Here is a 21,985-nt window from a genome sequence, read left to right as displayed (position 1 = left end):
AGTGAGTGTGAATTAGACCAATTAGATTGCCGCCCTCACAGCTCTCAGATCTTCCTGGTCCGGGAAGATCCCACATGCCGTGGAGCAACTAAGCCCGTGCACCACAACTACTGAGCCTGAGCTCTAGAGCCCGCGAGCCACAACTACCGAAGCCCGTGCGCCTACAGCCCGTGCTCCACAACAAGAGAAGCCTCCGTAATGAGAAGACCGCACACCGCAATGAAGAGTAGCCCCTGCTCACCGCAACTAGAGAAAGCCTGCACGCAGCAACGAAGACCCAACACAGCCAAAAATAAATAAATTAAATAAATTTTTTTAACGTGCACCACAACTACTGAGCCTGAGCTCTAGAGCCCGCGAGCCACAACTACCGAAGCCCGTGCGCCTACAGCCCGTGCTCCACAACAAGAGAAGCCTCCGTAATGAGAAGACCGCACACCGCAATGAAGAGTAGCCCCTGCTCACCGCAACTAGAGAAAGCCTGCACGCAGCAACGAAGACCCAACACAGCCAAAAATAAATAAATTAAATAAATTTTTTTTAAAAAGTACATGTTCATTAAGAGAAACCACTATATAGTCTATAAAACTTTATTAAAATTGGGATTACTTACAAACTTGTACTATAAAAATTAAAAAATATATAATAAGACATCGTTTTTTCTTACAGGAAAGAGTGAAAATGAGACCCATGGCAAAGAGTCATCCCTGATCCTTTTGTTGCTTTCAAACATTCATGAACTTATTTTAAATATAAATGACAAATCTTTTAAAATAACACTAAGGCATTACCCACAGGCTAAAACTTACCCAGTAACTCCCTATTTCACCATCAATTCTAGAAACGATAAAGGGAGGCAGCTGCAGGCTGTAACAGTTCTAACACTCACATTATGAGCTATCTATTATGTTAATAAGAAAAGAATGTTGCCCATGCTGTAGAAAATTTCAGAGAAGGTAGTTTCACCATTTTCAAGTTATTGTCAAGAGTGTGAAAAGGAAAATGAGACACATGGGCGGGGGGTATGGGAGACAAAAGCCCCAAATTTGGGGATACTGTGTGCCATCCCCTTCCCCACTAAAGCTGTGTGTTGACACTGGTGTGAATCTGCTTTGTTTATTCCCAGCAGGCTCTGGCTCCCATCATATAAAGCACCAAACTCCCTTTTCAAGGTAATAACTGTCTAGAATCCAACTCAATAGCAACTGAATCCGTAAGCTAAGTTACCAAGAGATACCCCTGAAACACCACAATTGCATAGGTTTCCCTAAAAATCAATTTCTGCTATATCAAAACATAAACAAAAGGTTTTAGGTGCATCTGCCTTGTGCAATGGCTATTTTATGTTTATTACTTGGTTTCAGTGCCTATGTAACATGAAGGCATAATAAATCTGTCAAACTGTCCTCTCCTTGGTTCAGATAAAATTCTTGGCATTTCAATATAGGTTATTATCTCTTATGTCAGACCTGAGTCCAAAGGAATACTAGAAGAACATTTAATTTCCTTTTCTCCTACTTCAACTTTCACTGCTCAATTCAGAGAAAAGTTATGAGTACATAGCTAGGAACCATTTTTACGTAGGCATCCATCTGAGCCCATCGTTTTTTCTGGAACAACAAAAAGATTGAGGGCAATTGCATAATCCATTCCCAAGCCTTTTATGGATATCAGGGCCTGGGGGAACTATCTGGCCTATTTGGGTCCTTTCATTCATCAACTCTCTATTGTATATGTAAAGTGGGGATTGGGTTGAAGGGAACACAGTCAATGAAGACAGGGCTAGGCCCTAAAATGGGATGTACTAGCACAAAATGGAACACTGGGACTCAAAAGTCTATCATCAGCAAAATCCCGTAACTAACATAAAGGTCATGAATTTGAGGGGAGAAATAAACTAGTTTTGGTGGGATGAAGTGGCTGATAGGAATTTCTTATTAGAAGATATCAAAGTTGCTAAATTTTCCTTATTATCAGTCATTGGCTCCATGGGTCTTCTGAAAGTAATCTGAGTGGGAAAGTGAAGGGGAAATGTTTTAGGCCAGTTGGCTCTTGTATTCCCATTAATGGGAGTCATGCTCTACACAACTTCGTCGGACCCATTAGGGGCAATAGATTTCTGATGCTGATGGGACCCTGAGCCCTAGGGCCAATTTACAGCTTGATATTTGCCGAGCAAGATGCTGACATGGCAGCAGACGTAGCTCCAATGTCCAGCTCACTCCACAGTTATCCCTTCAATCCTTCTTGATGAGATCGGTCTGAGACGAGACTATGCTGAAACTGCAAGAGCTGTAACTGAAAATTAAGTGGGGGCTTCAAGTAGTGACTGAGCCAGCAGACTAAGTGGCCAAAAGGGAGACAAGAACAGCTCCTAAAGAAGGTTTACGGAGTCAAGCAATCTCTAGGCGCACAGAGGCTCTGAAGCATCTGGGGCAGAGCCACACAGGAAGACAGGGCAAGGACACACAGCACACCAGAGGCACGGTCCTTCACTGTCTGAGAGCAGCTCTCATGCTGCAGGACCCATTGTCATTGCCACTGCCTACAGCTCAATTCTCCAACTACCAGACAGGGAGTAATAAACCGAGTTTGATTCTAATCATCCCAAATTCAAACACAGTGAGAAAAACTCATCTTGAGATGGAAACTGTATATCACAAGGAGTTTACTAAACAGAAAAAGACAAGAACCTTTCTCTACTTTGCAATGCTTTCTTGCTGAAATAAAGACATGAGTCAGGAAAAGTCACACTGGAGGCAAGCAGCCATGTCCCTAAGCAGTTATATGGGGAAGGCACCAAAGTCTCCAGGGAATCCTGAGACCATTTGTACAGCCGAATTATTTTTTCAAATCAGCTTAGGTTCAAATATGCTAAGTCTCGATTTCTATTAATGAGGCAAAAAAAAGTAAATTTCAGAGGTTTTAACAGTTCTTTGTAGAGAGATAAAATGTTACCATGTACATAATTCACAAAGATAGAAAGGTTTCCTAATATAAAGCAACTTTAACCCATGGCATCTGTCCAAATACTGCTTATTTTTCACTTTCTGCTATATGTCTATTTGCTGCCAACTGAGGTAGGTAGTTGTCACTTTAGGACAATTTAAAGCTGTGGGAAACACTGGCAGAAAATAATCAACTGGCCACCTGGAGGGGAACCTCAGAACTGACATTTTGGAAGTCTGTAATGGAGTCCAGAACCTTTCAACATTATCTGTTAATGGCTGGTCTGAAAGAGTCATTACAGCTTTTTAAAAAATCATCTGCCTTCTCCATTATCATGGTAAGCCAGTCAGTCCAATGCTGTGCTCCTGCCATAAGTGTCTATCTTCCTGAATAAAGTAATTATAGCTTTTTCCAAGGTACGAGGGTGAAGATCACAAAGACAGAACCAAGCGAATGACAGAGACTTGGGAATTTGCTCCCTCATAAATGGCACTGCTTGTATATAAGGGTACTTTCCAATGGCAAAAGAAAGTGAAAACAATGCCACTGTAATAAAAGGCAGCATGAACCTCTGGTCAGAAATGGAACTGTAGGGCTCCCCTGGTGGTGCAGTGGTTGGGGGTCCGCCTGCCGATGCGGAGGACATGGGTTCGTGCCCTGGTCCAGGAAGAAGATCCCACATGCCGCGGAGCGGCTGGGCCCGTGAGCCATGGCCGCTGGGCCTGTGCGTCCAGAGCCTGTGCTCCTCAGCGGGAGAGGCCACAGCAGTGAGAGGCCCGCGTACCGCAAAAAACAAAAAAAAAAAAGAAAAAAAAGAAATGGAATTGTAAATAAGTACAATAAGTTCACAGAAAAGTGCATCTGCTCCTGATGGCTGAACAAGCACCCAGAGGCATAAGGATTATCTGGAGGTCTATCTCCTGACAATGCAAACTGCAGCAGCCACATAGCTACAACGTGTATATTGTATCAAGAACCTTCATAGATAGTTTCAGGCTCACGAATTAGCCAGACTTCCGGTGGGGAGGGATACAGGTGGTACGGAAAGGCTGAAAAGAATAGGTAGAATGGGTAGACAAAGGAAGGGAAAGGAAAAGGAGATTGTTTCTTGATCCCACAGCAATTCAAAGATATGTGACCCACTGACAGGAAAAATGGAGAACCTTAAAAAGCATTTAAATTCCCTAAATAAGATCACTTCTCTTAACCAGCAGAAACAATGCTATTATAAACCAAAGGGAAAAGAATATAAGAAATGAAACAAACTGAAATGTACATACTTCAGAGGTGAGGGACTAGACCCTTCCTGAAAGGGCAAAGGGGGCAACGAGGACTTAGAAGGGAAGAATGCAAACCTATTTTTAAAATAGAATTGAAAGTTAAATATAATAAAAACCCCAACAGACCTCATCTACAGAAAGGCCTGCAGGCAGGACTTAGAATATCATAGGTGTGAGAACTAATCCAAAGCTCAGCACAACACTCCTTGGGCTTTAATGGATAATCCATATTAATAAATATGTAGGGGCCTATGGGGCTTGTCACTCTGGAGCACTTGTTGGCTCTGGAACGAGTTTGTCACATTTTTTTAAAATGTATTCACTTAAAAAACAAGACAGACAAATAATAATCTATTTTCCTCTTAAAACAGTTAAAACAAGAATTATGCTAAAGTCACTGAAATAAAAGCAGAAGTAAAAGAGGCTCAGATTTGTCTCTGAAAAGATGCAGCCTATAGTCTGAAAGCATTACTTCACATGTAACAGTTATCACTTCTGAGTTTGAAATGCCACGACTGAATCAACTTCCAAAGAGGAGCTGGAATGCCATGCTAGCTGTGGCAATCCAGTTTCTTAGGAAATATAAAGGTGGGCCGAGAACTTAACCAATGGGACGTTTTGGGAAGCAGTCACTACTTTAACCACTCTGCTTCCTCGGGACCCCAGAGACCACCAAGACCATTTCCAGAGGGAGGTCTACTCAGGCCTCTAATTTCAGCGGGAGAATTTCAGCACTATCTCACCCTACTTCCAAGATTTGAGAAGCAATTGTGCAACACATGCAACCTGGACCATTGAGGTACCAAGCCAATCCACATAAAAATAACTGACGACCACCTAAGTCAAGAAGCTGTTCTGTTGTGTGACGGGGGGGTACCGAGAATCTGAGTCCTCCTCCTCAGAGGATGTTTCTTCATAGAGTTCATCCTGGGCAATAATGCTCTCTAACCCATACTCCTGCTCATGGACAGAAACCTCATTTGGTGTGAGGTGGAAAGATCCTTCCACAAAGTCAGCAAATCTGAAAAACAGAAGATAATACTCATTAGGAACCTGCCTTCTGTCCTGTTTTCTTTCAAAATAAGAACAAACTGAAACCCTTGATATGCTCTCAGCTCAAATTATATTGAGTCTAGCCAACACCCTTATCCTTACTCTGGCAGGTAAGTAGACTAAAGCAAGAAATAAGAAGAAAAGGAAAGCTGGGATCATAGGCCAACATCTCCTGCAACCCCATTCTGCTTAATAAGCACTTTTAGTTATGGAAGTTTATCTACCCTTTTTAGTTATGGAAGTGCTAAAGTTCCTTTAGTCATCCGTAATCCTGATAAGATTAAGGGGCATTACACATTTATTTGTGTTTATGGCCCTATAAACTTTATGCCATCAGGATTCCAAATTGAAGCTTCACATGTTTCCAAATAAAAAGGATCCCCCCTCCTAAAAAAAAAATATTAAAAAAAGCATTCAAGAGAGCAGTGCAAAACTATCAGAGGGGAAACTTAATACGGTACTAAAGTCTTCTCACCTCAATGCTAAAATCAAAGCTAGAGTAAATAGTTCTTTGAGGAATCAGAAAACAGGCTACTGCTTAACATATGATATGAGTACCTTTCTCTTGACTACTCCTAGATGTACAAGGAAAACAAAGCCACAAATACAAAATGATTATAGAAGCATAATCTCTGTTAAAACTGAAGGTCACAATTACCCTGACAGACACCTGGCACTTCTGGCAAAGAGTTTATTTACCTTTTTGGAGACTGGATTCGAGAAACAGTCTTCCAAGCCGAGCAGTCTGGACTGTTGCAGTATTCTCTAAGCTTCTCTAAAGCCTTTCGGGTCTCTACCTCTCCTTGTATCCGATATTCTTCTTCTGTCAGAAGACGAGGGGGGACAGTCTTTTCTGTTGCATTACACATCTTTCTGTGCTCACCAAAATAACATCATGAATGATTAATCAGTAAGCTACACCCACCCTTACGTCTAACTCCCTTCAGCGGGTCAAGCATACAGCAGAGAGCCTGAGCATTACAAGTCACTGCTCCCACCTTTCTTCTACAGACATCTTTAGTTGTAATGTACCCTTGACATGTTAGACTATGAGTGACAAGTCAGAGTAGTCAATATTATTCATTAATGTGAACAAATTCACTTATTTTCCAATAAGTGACAGACAAAATATTTATTTCCCAATAAATGGAAAAACCACAAGAAATGATGGCATAAGACTGTGGTTCATTAACGTGGGTCCCCCCGAACTGAAGGCATTACTTTGACTATCTGTAATAGGAAGAACATTGATAACCTCAGAACCTATGACCATTCCATAGTCACCATACAAAGTGACAACATGCTTTGAATTACATCTTAAACTAAGAATAGGACTCCCAGAGCAATCTGAGAGCCAGTGTGAAATAATCTGAAACCAGGTGACCTGAGGCATGCGGTATAAAAGTGATATACTTTGCACCACCTAGTGGTAACAAGAACACATGACACTTTACTAGATGTTTTTATTTTATATATAAAATAACCAGAATTTATAAATTCTATAAAAATGCCTACAGAGAATCTAAAAAGAAAGACTTGAAGGAAATAAAAGTGAAGCATAATACCATAAATTTGCATTAACAAAGAGGCTCCCAGGTCAACACCTCTGTCTCCTTTTGCTGCAACTGCATCCCACATTGCATGTTTCTGTACAAAGTTACACTGCCTTTCAGTCACCTGTAGGTGATGTATAGCCAGTGAATAGGGTACTCCAGGCTCTTAGTACACAGTGCAGTGATGATAATGGCAAGGGCAATGTGTGGTATCTGGATACCGGAATACATGAAACATAAGCCCATCAGCTGCAAGGTCCAAGTCAGCAGGTTGATACTTCGTTCATTCTCCAAGGGCCCATACTTGTAACAGACTGCAAAACTCATGAATCCAACTGCAAGGACATAGCCTATGAGAAGAGTTATCAGAAGACATTCTTTTTAATCTACAGTTGGTAAAAATAATGTGTGGGGAGCAGCAGTAAATTCACTATGTAGCGCCTAATGAACCAGGGAAATAGGTAAGATCTTTACTCAATTAGTCAAACTTTTTTCATTATTCATATATATTAATCTCTTTAACCTTCTATCCTTTCTACTATCCCGAATTTATTTAATTCTCAAATGGAGAATTAAACCTATATGTTGAACAACTCTAAAATAGTCTGTTTAAAAAAACCTAATATATGAAAATCCTGATTAATCTGCTCTCAAAGGATAGATTAAGAGTTATGGGCTTCCCTGGTGGCGCAGTGGTTGAGAGTCCGCCTGCTGATTCAGGGACACGGGTTCGTGCCCTGGTCCGGGAAGATCCCACATGCCGCGGAGCGGCTGGGCCCGTGAGCCATGGCCGCTGAGCCTGAGCGTCCGGAGCCTGTGCTCCGCAACGGGAGAGGCCACAACAGTGAGAGGCCCGCATACCGCAAAAAAAAAAAAAAAAAAAGTTACTATCTTTATAACCAAAAGATTCTCGCTTTATAGATAAGGTTCACTGTAGAGTCCTTTACTTCTTAAGGTCCTCAAGTGTATTTAAAATAAGATTATATTCATAAAGTCAATTTACGGCTTTTCAGAAAGATGCCTATTGTGTAAAGAGAGATGAACTTATAAACACCAACAAATTAATGTCTTCTCCCTAGCAGCATCATTTTAATTTAAGAGAAGGTGACAACTGTATAGAGGAGTTAGAAATAAGTAAAGAACTATGATTCTTACAAGTTAACAAAATGGCATAGACTATTAAACTCCTGTAAGCAGTAAGTAAGTAACATCTTTTCACGATCAAATTAACTGAAACAGCCTATAAACATATAAAAAGTAAAGCAAAACCAACAACACTTACTTAAAAGATACTGCCAGTAACATCTCCAGATCTCTTGTAAATTTTTAAAAACTAGCTGAATGAGGTACAGAGAAAAGGACCAGCCTCCTACCAAGATGATGTAAATGGGACTTTTCTAAGAAAGAGTAGAAGTGAAAGCAAAAAGTTACAATGGACTTTCCATACATAAAAGAAACAAAATAGAACTGTAATTAAAAGAAAAAAATTCAACCTACTAAAAATGCACAAAACACATCTCTTAAAAAGATGTCCTTTATATTTTAAATGGTACAGTCTGCAAAGAAAACTGGGAAAATGAGATGCTAAATAATAAAAGCCTGGCTATATAATCTATGTAATTAACAAACAGGAAGAAGACTTTAATCCCCCCCCCACCGTATACAGGATTTCAAATAAAAAGGGAGAGATTGTATGTAATCAGGCTCCAAGTTTCATCATGGAAAGTACCTTTCTGAATCAAGGAAAGAGTAGGACATTTACTTACCAGCCATCAATGCAAATTTTCAGTGCTGTAAGATTATCCAAAAAACAATCCTTCAACTATCCAAGCTCATCCTAACTGCATGTGAGGATTCTGCTCCTTACCTTGGGCATAAGCTTGGACAGCATAAAAATGATGATTAGTAAAGAGGCCACAATTCCCACACTCATCCCAGCGGAATAGTAGAAGATTTGACTTCTGCAGAGAGAAAATTCATTTCATGACTACGTGTGTATTCTTCATACATGGCACTGTTCAAACTAGACAACTAACCCAGCCAAAAGACAGAAAAAAGGTACAAGGTGAGAGCAGGTATTTGCCCAACACTTGAGATGAGAAAACTGAAGAGACTAGTACAATGTAGTTGCTGCCAGATTATGAAGATTAGTATCAATAAGGGCCCCTCAAATATATCCCAGTAATAAACCTCTGCTCAGTCTCCCGCTCTCATCCCCAGTACCTCTCCCCACGCAATTTCTAATGAGAATCTTTCTTCTGGGAACTGCACAGCTTCTCTAGGGAGAAGGAAAAGCCCCAGTAGACACTGGAAACTAGAATTGAACTGATTACCCAGAAGGATAAACCAAACACAGGGCATAGAACAGAGAGCTCCTATTCCTCTTCTAGGTTCTTTCTACCAGACAGATATCCCTCCCTCCCTTTGAGTTTCTCTCAGGATCCCCAAAATAAGGAACAACTTCCACCAACCTTGCTCCAGCTGAACTTAATTGGTAAGCTTTCATTCACTATTCCACAAATATATTCTCCTTGTGTTCAAAGTTAATGTTAATTCTACCTTTGTTCAATGTTTGTTATCTATATGTTTTCTTTATATTTGTACATGTCTGTTTCATCTAGCTAGTAGGTTCCTAAAGGCAGGAAATGAGTAAGTGGTTGATATTTGTTTCTTTACTTCTGAACAGCATGAAACTCAAACACACAGCCCTGTAAAAATGAGGACTAAACATTTCTAATGGTGGAAAGGGTGGTGCTGTATTGGCTAAATCCCATATATGATGGGTAACCTAATGGGGGAATTTCATTATTACCAATCTTATTAATACAAGAAAAAATAATAATTATAACACATATTATTTTTTTAAATTATCTAAGCAGGCAATGGCCTAGCCATCCATAAAGGTCCTAGAAAAGGGAATGGCAGCACTTCAAGTCTTTATGATAAAGGTCAAGCAGGGTTGGACTTCCCTGGTGGCGCAGTGGTTAAGAATCCACCTGCCAATGCAGGCGACACGGGTTTGAGCCCTGGTCCGGGAAGATCCCACATGCCACGGAGCAACTAAGCCCGTGCGCCACAACTACTGAGCCTGTGCTCTAGAGCCCGCGAGCCACGACTACTGAGCCCATGTGCCACAACTACTGAAGCCCACACGCCTAGAGCCCGTGCTCCGCAACAAAAGAAGCCACCACAGTGAGAAGCCCGTGCACCGCAACAAAGAGTAGCCCCCACTCGCCGCAACTAGAGAAAGCCCGTGCGCAGCAACGAAGACCCAACGCAGCCAAAAATGAATTTTAAAACAAAGTCAAGCAGGGCAGGTCTGAGCCTCCTCATTCTGCCCTCTAGCCTTGGAACGTACCTGCTCAGCAAGTCACCACAAAAAAATAGAATAAGTCCAAGGAGAAAAATGAGGAAGAGTTTGGGGTCAAATCCTGAAATAAATAAAAGACTTCTGCTTAATAGGGGAACAAAACAATTTAAGGCATTATAGAATAAAAGACAATGTTGGCATCATTGGTCAGCTAATAAAATATATGCAAACAGCCCACCTAAACAGCATTTTAAATTCCACACAAAGCCTGGGCACCCTTCCAAAGAGAAAGTACAATTAGGTCTCTGTCTAACCTGTACTTCCCTCAAGAGTTTATTTTTATTTTGGCTACTAAGGTAAGGCTAAAAGAAGCTAAGCTTTGCTTTGGATGGAGCCATAGTGCCATCAGCACTTCATGCAGTAGCCCACAAGGGGTCTCCACCACTCTGGTTTTCAGGCCTTAAGTCACACACGCTCGGATTCAGATTAGCCCAGAACTTGGGGTCAGGGCCCTCTGCTGTTCTCTAACTGTTGGTCTCTGCTTGACCAACACCACCACCTACTTCTCTTCACTACACAAGCACTGTGTTGGAAAAGCCTACACTCAAACACATCTCGCCCAGGACCAGGGGGCCCAAGCACTGACCCCTTACTGGCATACCAGACACTCCCACAGCTTTCACATTCAAGAGCCCTGAGTCTAGGGGAAGTCCACAAACAGAACAGGAGTGAGAGGGATCAGTAAATGCAAAAGGAACACCAAAAAACAGGCTGATCCTGTTCAACCAAAGAACTGTGGAACCCTAGGACAGTTAGAAGGGCACAACGTATTTCGTAGCAAAACTCAGGAACATTTCTACTACTTATATTACTCTCCTAAGACAGTAGTTACCAAGGAGAGACCAAAAGTCACAGAGAATCCAACAGGATAATGATCCACCTCTTCTGTGAAACTTTCTCAGACACATTCAGAGAAGGGAAAACTCCCAATTAGACTGAATAAGCCTGAAACTGCAGTGATCTTCATATTTATTTATGGTTCCACATATATTCTTTTGCTTGTGAGGTATTCAGTTCTACCTTCTTCAGTTTTATTGTTAACCATTCATGTCTTCAAATGTAGACCTGTACATTTCAAGACATCTATCTTTGTCTGTAAGTGCCCAGAAGACCAGAATACATCTATCTTACTCTGAAGAATACTAGGCATATCAGCTCAGAGCCATTGGAAGTATTAGGAATGCAAGTCTTCACAATTCCAGGTAAGGAAGTACTCAGAATGACTTATGGTAAAGTCTCAAATCTAGGCCTAAAGGGTTTTATGAGGGGTGGAGGCTCTCTAACTGTTTGGAGCAGTGGTATATTCAGGTTATAATCAGAACCAAAATGGAGCTGTCTTGGGCAGACTTTTCTCACTAATTATACCCTCCAAAGCTCAGTCCCTTCTCACCATAGAATCCATCAGAAAAACAGAGGTAAGACTTACTCCGGGTCACAATGACACTGTACTTGGTGTCTTCCTCTATAATCTCAACTTTGAGGCAGGTTTTTGTGCTGTATAGACCCACGTTAACATAGGTGTCATTCAATTTCTCTTTTAAAAAGGAGGAAAAAAAGTTCCAGATACTAAACTGCTCTAGCTCCTTCAGTTTCTCCTCATTCTCCACCTGGGTGACTCGGACCAGTTTGGAACTATTTACCCGAATCTGTAACACAAGTAAAATCAGGATGAGAAATAAGCAGGAATTTAAAATTTTCACAAATATAATTTTAGAAGAAAAAAACACCTTTAGAGTAAATAACTAAATCAATAATGGCACCAGCTTTCCACAGGCTTATGAGAAATACAGAGATACAGCAGCTAAAAGATAACTGGGCAAATAACACTGCACATGGTACAGAGAGGCAGCTGTTAGAATGTTTTATTGTTAACATGATCTGAATCTAGTATTAGGCCAGAACATAGGGGGGAAAAAAAGACTTCCAAGCTGAAAGAGTTATCAATACAGCTATTTATGAGAGATCATACAAAGCAAGGGTCTAGAATATTAAGAAAACTGCCAGGCATAAACAGCACCAAAAATGTTTCCCATAATGACAAGCTAAAAAGTTCAACCCTTTGTCACAAATCACTGATTATGGGTAAATGTTGGTTATAATGTGCTCCAGATGGAATATGATCTTTATATTAGACAATGAAAAAAGAGAATTTTTTTTAAAAACCCACGAGCCCACCCTTATGTTTTTGATGTGAACAAATCCCTTATCAGTAACTATGCTTATAGCAGCAGAAACATTTCCAAAGGACTCATTTTGTTCAATCATTACAGCCAGACACTCTGGCTCAACAGTGTTATGAAATAAATGAGACCAAAGTCATTCTATCAAGGGGAAACTTCAGCTCAGGGCATTTATGCAACACCTTGTGTAGAATCAAAACAGAATAGAAGCAGCAAGGTGACAGTTTACATCCTGATAGGCACGCAACAGTTTTCAGCCCAAAGAAGGCATAAGACCTTTAAAAAGAAAGAGAGGTGTATGTGTGTGTGTGTGTGTGTGTGTGTGTGTGTGTGTGTGTGTGTGTGTCTTTGAGTGTAAAAAGCGTGAGGGGAAGAGAAGGAAGTAGTCTCTTGGGGAAAAGGAAGAAGGAAGTAGTCTCTTGGGGAAAAGGAGGAAGGAAGTTTATCTCAGGCCACTTAAAGAAACAGAGAGATGGGCTTCCCTGGTGGCGCAGTGGTTGCGCGTCCGCCTGCCGATGCAGGGGAACCGGGTTCGCGCCCCGGTCTGGGAGGATCCCGCATGCCGCGGAGCGGCTGGGCCCGTGAGCCATGGCCGCTGAGCCTGCGCGTCCGGAGCTTGTACTCCACAACGGGAGAGGCCGCAGCAGAGGGAGGCCCGCATACCACAAAAAAAAAAAAATGAAACAGAGAGGAACACAAAATAGGCATAAATGCTTTACCGATGAAAACACTGATGAGATTAAGAAAAATCATAAACTTATCAAGGTTGTTAATTTTATACATATATATACATATATATATATTTTTTAACTGCATGTTAGAAGGGAAGAAAGTGTCAATGTACTCACTAATCACAGACAGACAGATATTCACAGAAACTGCCCCTGCCAGGAGCCTCCAAATCATTACCTGTATCTGTGTCCATATATCATGCCACTTTGGGATAAGCACATTTTTATAACAGGATTGTTGACTGGTATTCATATAATAAACTTTGGATTCCTGAAGCATGACCACGTTTAAATCAATTCCGGCTTTATGCAAAGAAAGAAAATAACAATTAAGTATAATAACAGAACAAGCTAATAACTATAACTCATTTCATAAAAAGAATTAAACTGACCACTTTCTTAAAGCTGGGGTTAAAAATATCAGCGACTAAGACACAAAGAAGAAAACTGAGATGAGAGAAGAAATAAGGCAGTCTTATTTCTGTCAAATGTAATTATTTAAATATTACAAACAGTCACTAATCCAGGATAAGTAATAATAAAAGCCACTATTATGTGTTTATTAAGACAGTATGGGGCTTCCCTGGTGGCGCAGTGGTTGCGCGTCCGCCTGCCGGGGCAGGGGAACCGGGTTCGCGCCCCGGTCTGGGAGGATCCCACATGCCGCGGAGCGGCTGGGCCCGTGAGCCATGGCCGCTGAGCCTGCGCGTCCGGAGCCTGTGCTCCGCAACGGGAGAGGCCACAACAGTGTGAGGCCCGCATACCACGAAAAAAAAAAAAAAAAAAAAAGACAGTATGTTGTCTGTCTCATTTAACCCTCCCAACAATGCTGTGAGGTAGGCACTCTCATAACTCCCATTTTACAAATGAGGAAACTGATGTTTAGGAAAGATTAAGTAATTTGTCCAAAGTCACACAGCTAGTAAATAGCTTAAAAGAGATTCACACCCAGGTCCTGTTTCTCTTATAAAGGCATAGCTAAAGTAACCCCATCTGGTGACCTTCTCTATCCATATCCTGAGTAGGATGAACAGAATTAGCAACATTTGTTGTATTTAGAGTACTTTAAGCAGATACTAAAAGACTGCAAAGTTGCTTTTTTCCAGCTGTTTTGTTTCATTCAAGTTTTAAGAGCAGCCAATGAACATATACAGTCCCTCTGATTTTACCAAAACAGATCTCCCCTCAGGAATTTATATTCAATTTCAGCTAATTTAAGGTTTACAAGTGACCATTATCATATCTTCCCACCCAAGTTTGCACATGCTACCTTCTTTACCACAAAACATTTCAATATCTTCTTCCTTGCTCTACACTGTACTTACCAACTCATTTAGTGCTACTCTAAGGGGAAATTTAGTTAACTCTTTGGTTCTTAGTATAAAGGTGGGTAGATTTAAATAAACAAAACACCCCAAAACACAAAAACCTCAAACAAACCTTAGAAAGACAAAGTTACACACACAAAAAAGGCAATGACACCCATCAGTTCAAAATGGTTTTAGAGTGAAGCTCAGACTAATTTTGAAGTTAAATTAGGTCTTAACCTAAATGTTAAGAACGAAAACTACAAAACTCTTAGAGGAAGAAAACGGGTGTGTAAACCTTTGTGACCTTGGATTAGACAATGGTTTCAAAAATTTTAAACTTTTGTGTTTCAGTGGCCACTATCAAGAAAGTGAAAAGACGATCGACAAAGTGGGAGGAAATATTTGCAAATCATATATCTGATAAGGGTCTAATATCCGGAATATATAAAGAACTACTACAACAATAAAAAGAGAAATAACCCAATTTTTAGAATGCATAAAGGATTTGAATAGACATTTCTCCAACTAAGATATACAAATGGCCAATAAGCACAATGAAAAGAGGTTCAACATCATTAGCCATTATGGAAATGCAAGTCAAAACCACAATGAAATACCACTTCACATTCATTAGGATGGCTATAATCAAAAAGAGGACAATAACCACGTGTTGGCAAGGATGTGCAGAAACTGGAACCCTCATACATTGCTGGTGAGAATGTAAAATGGTACAGTCTCTCTGGAAAACAGCTTGGCAGTTCCTCAAAAACTAAAACACAATTATTTTATGACATAGCAATTCCACTCCTATGTATACACCCAAGAGAAGTGAAAACATGTTCACACCGAAACCTGTACACAAATGTTCACTGCAGCAATATCCATAATAACCAAAAAGTGGAAACACCCCAAATGCCCATCAGCTGATCAATGGATAAGCAAAATGTGGTATTATTCATACAATGGAATATTATTCAGCCATAAAAAGAAGTACTGATACATACTACAACATGAACCTTAAAAACATTATGTTGAATGAAAGCCAGTCAAGAAAAAGTCCACATATTAGATGATTCCACTTATATAAATATACAGAATAAGCAAATCTGCAGAAAGTAGATCAGTGGTTGTCAGGGGCTAGGAGGAGAAGGGAATGGGGAGAGAACTTTAAGGGGTATGGGGCCTCATTCTGGAGTAATAAAAATATTCTGGGGATCTCTGGTGCTGTAGTTAAGAATCCACCTGCCAATGCAGGGGACACGGGTTCGAGCCCTGGTCCTGGAAGATCCCACATGCTGTGGAGCAACTAAGCCCGTGCGCCACAACTACTGAAGCCCGTGTGCCACAACTACTGAAGCCTGCGCGCCTAGAGCCCATGCTCCGCAATGAGAAGCCTCCACAATAAGCCCTCGCACCGCAACGAAGAGTAGCCCCCACTTGCAGCAACTAGAGAAAGCCCGCGCACAGCAACGGAAGACCCAACGCAGCCAATAAATAAATAAATAAATAAAATCTATTTTTAAAAATTCTGTAATTAGTCAGTGGTGATGGTTGCACAATACTGTGAATACAGCTGCCCCATGAACAACCATGGTTAGGGATGCCACCTCTCTGCTCAGTCAAAAATCAGCGTATAACTTTAGTCAGCCCTCTGGATCCACAGTTCCGCATCTGTGGATTCAACCAACCAAAGATCAGGTAGTACTATAGTATGTATTTATTGAAAATAAAAATCCACGTATAAGTGGACCCATGCAATTCAAATCCGTGTTGTTCAAGGATCAACTGTATACTGAAAACCAATGAAAGGGTGGATTTTATGGTATGTGAATTATATCTCAATATTTTAAAATTCAGTCTTGATATTGTAGGGGAGGAAAAGTTTTCCTTGACCCTCTTGGGTCCCTGGCTGGGTCCAAAAATTACACTGACAAAGACATATTAACAGAAGAAAAGCATACAAATTTATTTCATATCTTTTATGTGACATGAAAGCCTCTAAGGAAATAAAGACCCAAAGAAACAGACCCACGTACTTTTATGCTAGGTTTGACGAAAGGTGAACATTCGCAGAGGAACGACAGGTTGAGTATGAGGTAAGGGTAGTAAAGTGGGGGAAACTGAGCAAGGCCTGTTTATTAGGATTCTTCTTCATGCCCCTTTGTCTTCGAAGATAAGGATGCTTCTTTCCTCCAGGTATAGGGAGGACACCTCTCACATGATGATTTTATGGCCTATTTCAAGGAAGGAGGGCAAAGTGCGGGAGGTCAGAGTGACTTCTCAGCTTTGCTGTTTTCTCAAACTCCCTCAGCTTAAAATATTCAATATGCCAAGGTGCCATATTTTGGAGTAGTATGTCCTGAACCTCATCTGTCAATCTCTCACTAGAGTTTAATTCAATAGTAATTTGATTTCCTCCAAGCCTATTTTTCATAAAATGAAACATTTTCAAAATCCTATTGACATTTGTTTCACTAGCAAGCCCAAATATACTGAAAGAACACCCACTCACAAATATGGATCAAGAGTTTATTTTCTTCTGGAGAATGTAAGAGAGTAAGATTATGTGAAGCTTAAAACTACTGTATTTACAAATAAATTTTAAAAAACCCAAGAGTCACACTTTATTAACTCCTTCTCTCCCACAGCACCAAGTAATATAACACAACATCTCTTTAAGCCCATTATTATTTTCAACAGGGTAGTAAGATACAAATAATATGTCAATAGCACAGGAGATTTGAAAAACTGCCAAGAAAAGACATCAGTATTTTTAAACCAATTTTAAAATTCTTCAATGTCATCTTCCTAAAGAAATAAAACTTTTATAAAAAGCAACATTTTGGGGGTAATTCCCTGGTGGTCCAGTGGTTAGGACTCCCATGCTTCCACTGTAGGGGGCACAGGTTCTATCCCTGGTCAGGGAACTAAGATCCCACGGACAAATAAATAAATAATTTAACAAGCAACATTTTCTTAAACCTAGTTCTTCCTTTTCCCAAGTTCCACACCATTCAAAGGAAAGCACTGTAAATAAACAAACAAACCTCTCTAACAGCAACCACCTACAGAAATCAGCACCTTGGCCAGCCACATCTTTGGAAATTCACTGAGAGGGAAAATAACACCAAATCAGCCTAAGGGGATAATCTGTGGAAACAATCACCATTCCAGCTATAGCTTAAATTATTAGAAAAACATAGAACTAAACCAATTACCTTAAACATATACAAGCTGTCAAAATGCTCATGTTACAATCTTGTGCTTCCCATAGCAAAAGGACATACACAACACTTTCCTTCCCCTCCCCAAAGTGAGTTAGCCAGCAAGTTAAAAAGCAGAATGAATTAAACATTTAAAAAATGCCTTCTGAGCCCAAAGATCTAGTTCTTCTTGGAAAACGCCTCCTTGGAATTTAGTGAATCACAACTTGCTTACTGTATTTACCCATAAACCAGCTACTTAAAAGTTAGTAACTTCGTATTTACTATATTCATCAATCAACAACACTGATCATTTAACATCTACTGGTAGAAGGTAATGAAAATGATTCATAGTATGTGAGGACCAGAAAAGACCCTAAAAATTTATGAAAAACCACCTCTAATTCTTAAATAGCCTCTATTCATTTCTGTCAAGAGGTAATCCAGTTCATACTTAAAAGCATCTTAAAATGCTCCTTAAAAACTAGCATCTTAGGGCTTCCCTCGTGGCGCAGTGGTTGAGAGTCCGCCTGCCGATGCAGGGGACACGGGTTCGTGCCCCGGTCCGGGAAGATCCCACATGCCGCAGAGCGGCTAGGCCCGTGAGCCATGGCCGCTGAGCCTGCGCGTCCGGAGCCTGTGCCCCGCAACGGGAGAGGCCACAACAGTGAGAGGCCCGCGTGCCGCAAAAAAAAAAAACAAAAACAAAAAAACACTAGCATCTTAAATTAGTGGGCTTAGCAAAGGATTATTCAATGTGATGCTGGTACAACTGACTGGTTATTTGGAAAATAAAATCTATCTATCTACTCACCTCACACCAAATACTAACATTAACTGTTGATTAAAAAGTAAAACGAGGGACTTCCATGATGGCGCACTGGATAAGACTCTGTGCTCCCAATGCAGGGGGCCTGGGTTTGATCCCCGGTCAGGGAACTAGATCCCACATGCATGCCGCAATTAAGACGCGGCACAACCAAATAAACAAATAAATATTTTTAAAAAATAGTAAAACGAAAAATAATTAAATTGTACCACAAAATATACATATATAAAAATTTAATTTTGGAGGACTCTTCAAGTACAAAAGCAATGGAAATAAATCTAAAGAATAAAATCAAGTGATCACATAAAAAATATAAATCTTCTATTTAAAAAGATAAAGGGGGGGGCTTCCCTGGTGGCGCAGTGGTTGGGAGTCCGCCTGCCGATGCAGGGGACACGGATTCGTGCCCCGGTCCGGGAAGATCCCACATGCCGCGGAGCGGCTGGGCCCGTGAGCCATGGCCGCTGAGCCTGTGCGTCCGGAGCCTGTGCTCCGCAACGGGAGAGGCCACAACAGTGAGAGGCCCGCGTACCACAAAAAAAAAAAAAAAATAAAAAAAAGATAAAGGGGGCAAACAAATTAAAGTTCTGTAATAAATAGTAAACAGATTATAAAAATATACATCCTTACTATGTTAAAAAGTTCATCAACTAATTTTAAAAGTACACAAAAATCCCAATAAACAGGCCAAGAGCAAAGGACACACTCTCCAAGAAATGTAAACTCTAAACAGAAAATTAAATAACTAATGAACATTTGAAAGATGCTTCCTCACAAATAACGCAAGAAATGCAAAGTAAATTAAGATGTCACTTTCAATCTATCAAATTAGCAAAGCTGTTTCTGTCTGGAATATCCAATGCTGGCAAGGGTATGGGGCAAAAGCAAATATAGCTGATAATCGTATAAACTGGCACACCTTTTCAGATAAATATTTTAGCAAGATGTTTCAAGGGTCTTAAATATATTTTAGCTTTTGATTGAATAAATCCATTTCTGAGAATCTATCCTAAAAAAAAAAAAAAGTCTGTCCACAGGATGAAAGTAAAAATAACATTTATGAAGAATTTTAAATGACATAGGAAAATGTTTATGCTACAAAACCAAATGAGAAAACTATCTCTGGCAGCAACTGGTGGCCTCCAGGGAAGAGAACTGAAGTGCTGACAGGTTTATGAATATATTATCAATTCAAAAAAAAAATTTTAATTAAAAACACGTGGAGGGCTTCCCTGGTGGCGCAGTGGTTGAGAGTCCGACTGCCGATGCAGGGGACGCGGGTTCGTGCCCGGGTCCGGGAGGATCCCACGTGCCGCGGAGCGGCTGGGCCCGTGAGCCATGGCCGCGGAGCCTGCGCGTCCGGAGCCTGTGCTCCGCAACGGAAGAGGCCACAACGGCGTGAGGCCCGCGTACCGCAAATAAATAAATAAATAAATAAATAAATAAAGGCTGAATCATTAAAAAAAAAAAAAAAAAAACACGTGGAAACAGACCAGAAGAAAGTGTGCTTTAACGGACTGCCTCTGAATGGAATAAACAGTGAGTGATTTTTCTACTTCCTTATACTTAATTGTACTTGCCAAACGGTCTAAAAGAACTCCCTGCCTTTTGAAGTACTCCATTCTCTCTTTAGGTAGCTCTCACTTTTAGAAAGTTCTACTCTATTACATGATTGTCTCTTTGTAGCTGCCACCTACATGATCTATTAGGCCACAAAGAACACGTATCCCAAGTTTACCCTTCTCCAAGCCAAAAAGTCCCCATTCCTCTCCTTATTAAAGAAACTCTGAGCCTGCTGATTGAGCACGGACTACGTAGGAGCATTTTGATATAAATATTCTTTCATTTCCACAGTACACAGCCTCTAAGGTTAAACATCTGGTCAAAGTTCATTCAGATCATATGTAGCCCTTCAAATGTTACTCTGGGCCCTGCCCCTGGAAAAGTACCTTCTTGGTTACCTACTCCCCTCTCCCTATAAAAACCGTTTCAGAAGGACGCTGCAGTTTGAAACTAGTTCTATGGATCCTGAGATAACCTTAAAGCTGCAGCTAAGGATAATCATAAGTGACAGCAAGAGATAGGCAGCAAACAACAAGAGGTGAGAGCGCATATGTGTTTACAAGATACGATTCTCCTTAACCCCATGAGTCTCTACTCCCTCCAGTGGAAGCTTGGAAACATCACTTATCTTTCTGTTGTGCATTTAACAAGGGTAGAAGAAGGTTTTTTACAAACACACTCTAGGTTTTCTGAATTAGAGCGGAAAAGGAAAACAATTTCATCCCAGTCCAGAGCCAATTATGCAGTAGCAGGAATCAAGAAAGTTTGCTTGAGGAATGAATAAATTTCCAAAAGAAAACTACTCGATGCTGACTAGCGTTTTTGGAAACGGGAATTTAACGGCTCCAGGTCGGCTCTATAGGGCCAGTTGGAGCCAGGATCTTACAAGGGCATAAGATACTTAAAGAGATCACTGCATTTCCGTTTACTATAATTATCTGTTCAGCCACCCATGCCGAGTCATGACAGCATACGCTCAGGTGTTGCTAATTTTCTGAATGAACGGGATGCTCCCTTCCCAGTGGCAGCTCTGCCTGTCCATTCGGTCCTCGGGTCACCTTCCTTTTAACAAAAAAAAAAAAAAAAAAAAATCGAGGAGGCCCATGCAGCAGGACGCAGCCCCCAGGACCGCTTCTCACCCAGTGCAGGCCTCCCCGTCTCCGCCAAAAGGGCTTCAAGCTCCTCCCCACTCTGGGTAGCTCCCGCAGGCCACCCCAGGGCCCGGGTCTCTCAGTGCCGGCGCCCATTCGCCAAGGATGAAGCTTCTTCCTTCGCACCACGCCCGCGCCCGTCAGAATAACGGCCCACGCCCTGGGGACACTCCCCACTTTTCTAAATATAACCCCTCGGCACCCGCCCCCTCGGCTGCTGCTGCCGGGCGGTACCTGAGCCGCAGACCAAGCAGCCGGAGAGGACCAGGAGCAGTCGCACTGCACCGCCGTCCCCGGCCCCCCAGCTCCAGGGCCCGGCACCAACTGCAGATAACACCGCCACTTTCATTCCTCCCGCCATGGTCTCCTCACGCCGCCTCCTGCTCACGTGCCTCTCCCCGGCAACTAACCCGGAACTGGCAGGGCCAGCAGCCTATCCGCTACAAGACCCGCCCCCTACCAACCAATCGGACGGGCGAGGCTTCGAGCATTCAGTCCTTTAATGGACCCTATAGTCCCGCCTCGTAGCAACTGATGCGCCAGGGCGGAAAGAAGCAGCTTTCAGCCTATTAGAAAACTGGTTCTCATATTAGCAATGGCGACAGGAAGATCCCACCCCTTAACAACATGCTTCCGTCTTCAGTTTATTTACAACTGGCGCGATTGATGGTAAGCTTAACCAATAGAAAATTAAAATGGGCGAGCCCTTTTTGACCAATCTTGATATTTCCATCGAAATTGGCTCAGGTTCTCTCTGTTTCCTTTCTTTCCTTTTCACCACGATCTTGTCATTGTGGGAAACTTAAGACATTG

General features: G+C 41.4%; 1 protein-coding gene across 2 annotated transcripts; it reads right to left on the bottom strand.

The window, feature by feature from the left end:
- Positions 1–577: 577 nt before the first annotated feature.
- NEMP1 (nuclear envelope integral membrane protein 1) lies at positions 578–21,631 on the bottom strand. 2 transcript variants are annotated; one of them, XM_024123081.3, is made up of 9 exons: positions 21,407–21,631; positions 13,295–13,419; positions 11,632–11,851; positions 10,194–10,266; positions 8,703–8,796; positions 8,118–8,232; positions 6,960–7,185; positions 5,982–6,155; positions 578–5,250 (listed from the first exon to the last, which is right to left on the bottom strand). In XM_024123081.3, exons 1-9 carry the CDS (start codon positions 21,531–21,533, stop codon positions 5,067–5,069), a joined length of 1,338 nt encoding a protein of 445 aa, XP_023978849.1. In that variant the 5' UTR covers positions 21,534–21,631; the 3' UTR covers positions 578–5,066. The 2 variants fall into 2 exon arrangements, with proteins under 2 accessions (XP_023978849.1, XP_028347023.1); XM_028491222.2 differs by lacking the exon at positions 21,407–21,631 and adding an exon at positions 16,463–17,128.
- Positions 21,632–21,985: the final 354 nt, after the last annotated feature.

The sequence above is a fragment of the Physeter macrocephalus genome, chromosome 6 (assembly GCF_002837175.3).
Source record: "Physeter macrocephalus isolate SW-GA chromosome 6, ASM283717v5, whole genome shotgun sequence".
In the NCBI taxonomy this organism is placed as follows: domain Eukaryota; kingdom Metazoa; phylum Chordata; class Mammalia; order Artiodactyla; family Physeteridae; genus Physeter; species Physeter macrocephalus.
Note: the sequence above shows the minus strand (reverse complement) of the source record. Positions and strands in the feature narration are given on the sequence as shown.

Bases quoted from the DNA above. Each gene is read 5' to 3' on its own strand.
- NEMP1 (XM_024123081.3), bottom strand. From the start codon at position 21,533: ATGGCGGGAGGAATGAAAGTGGCGGTGTTATCTGCAGTTGGTGCCGGG. The intron at 7,186-8,117 runs GTAAGTGTTGTT...CTCTTCTCATAG, and splicing joins TTACTGGCAGTATCTTTTAA to GCTATGTCCTTGCAGTTGGA. The intron at 5,251-5,981 runs GTAAATAAACTC...TCTGTTTTTCAG, and splicing joins CGAATCCAGTCTCCAAAAAG to ATTTGCTGACTTTGTGGAAG.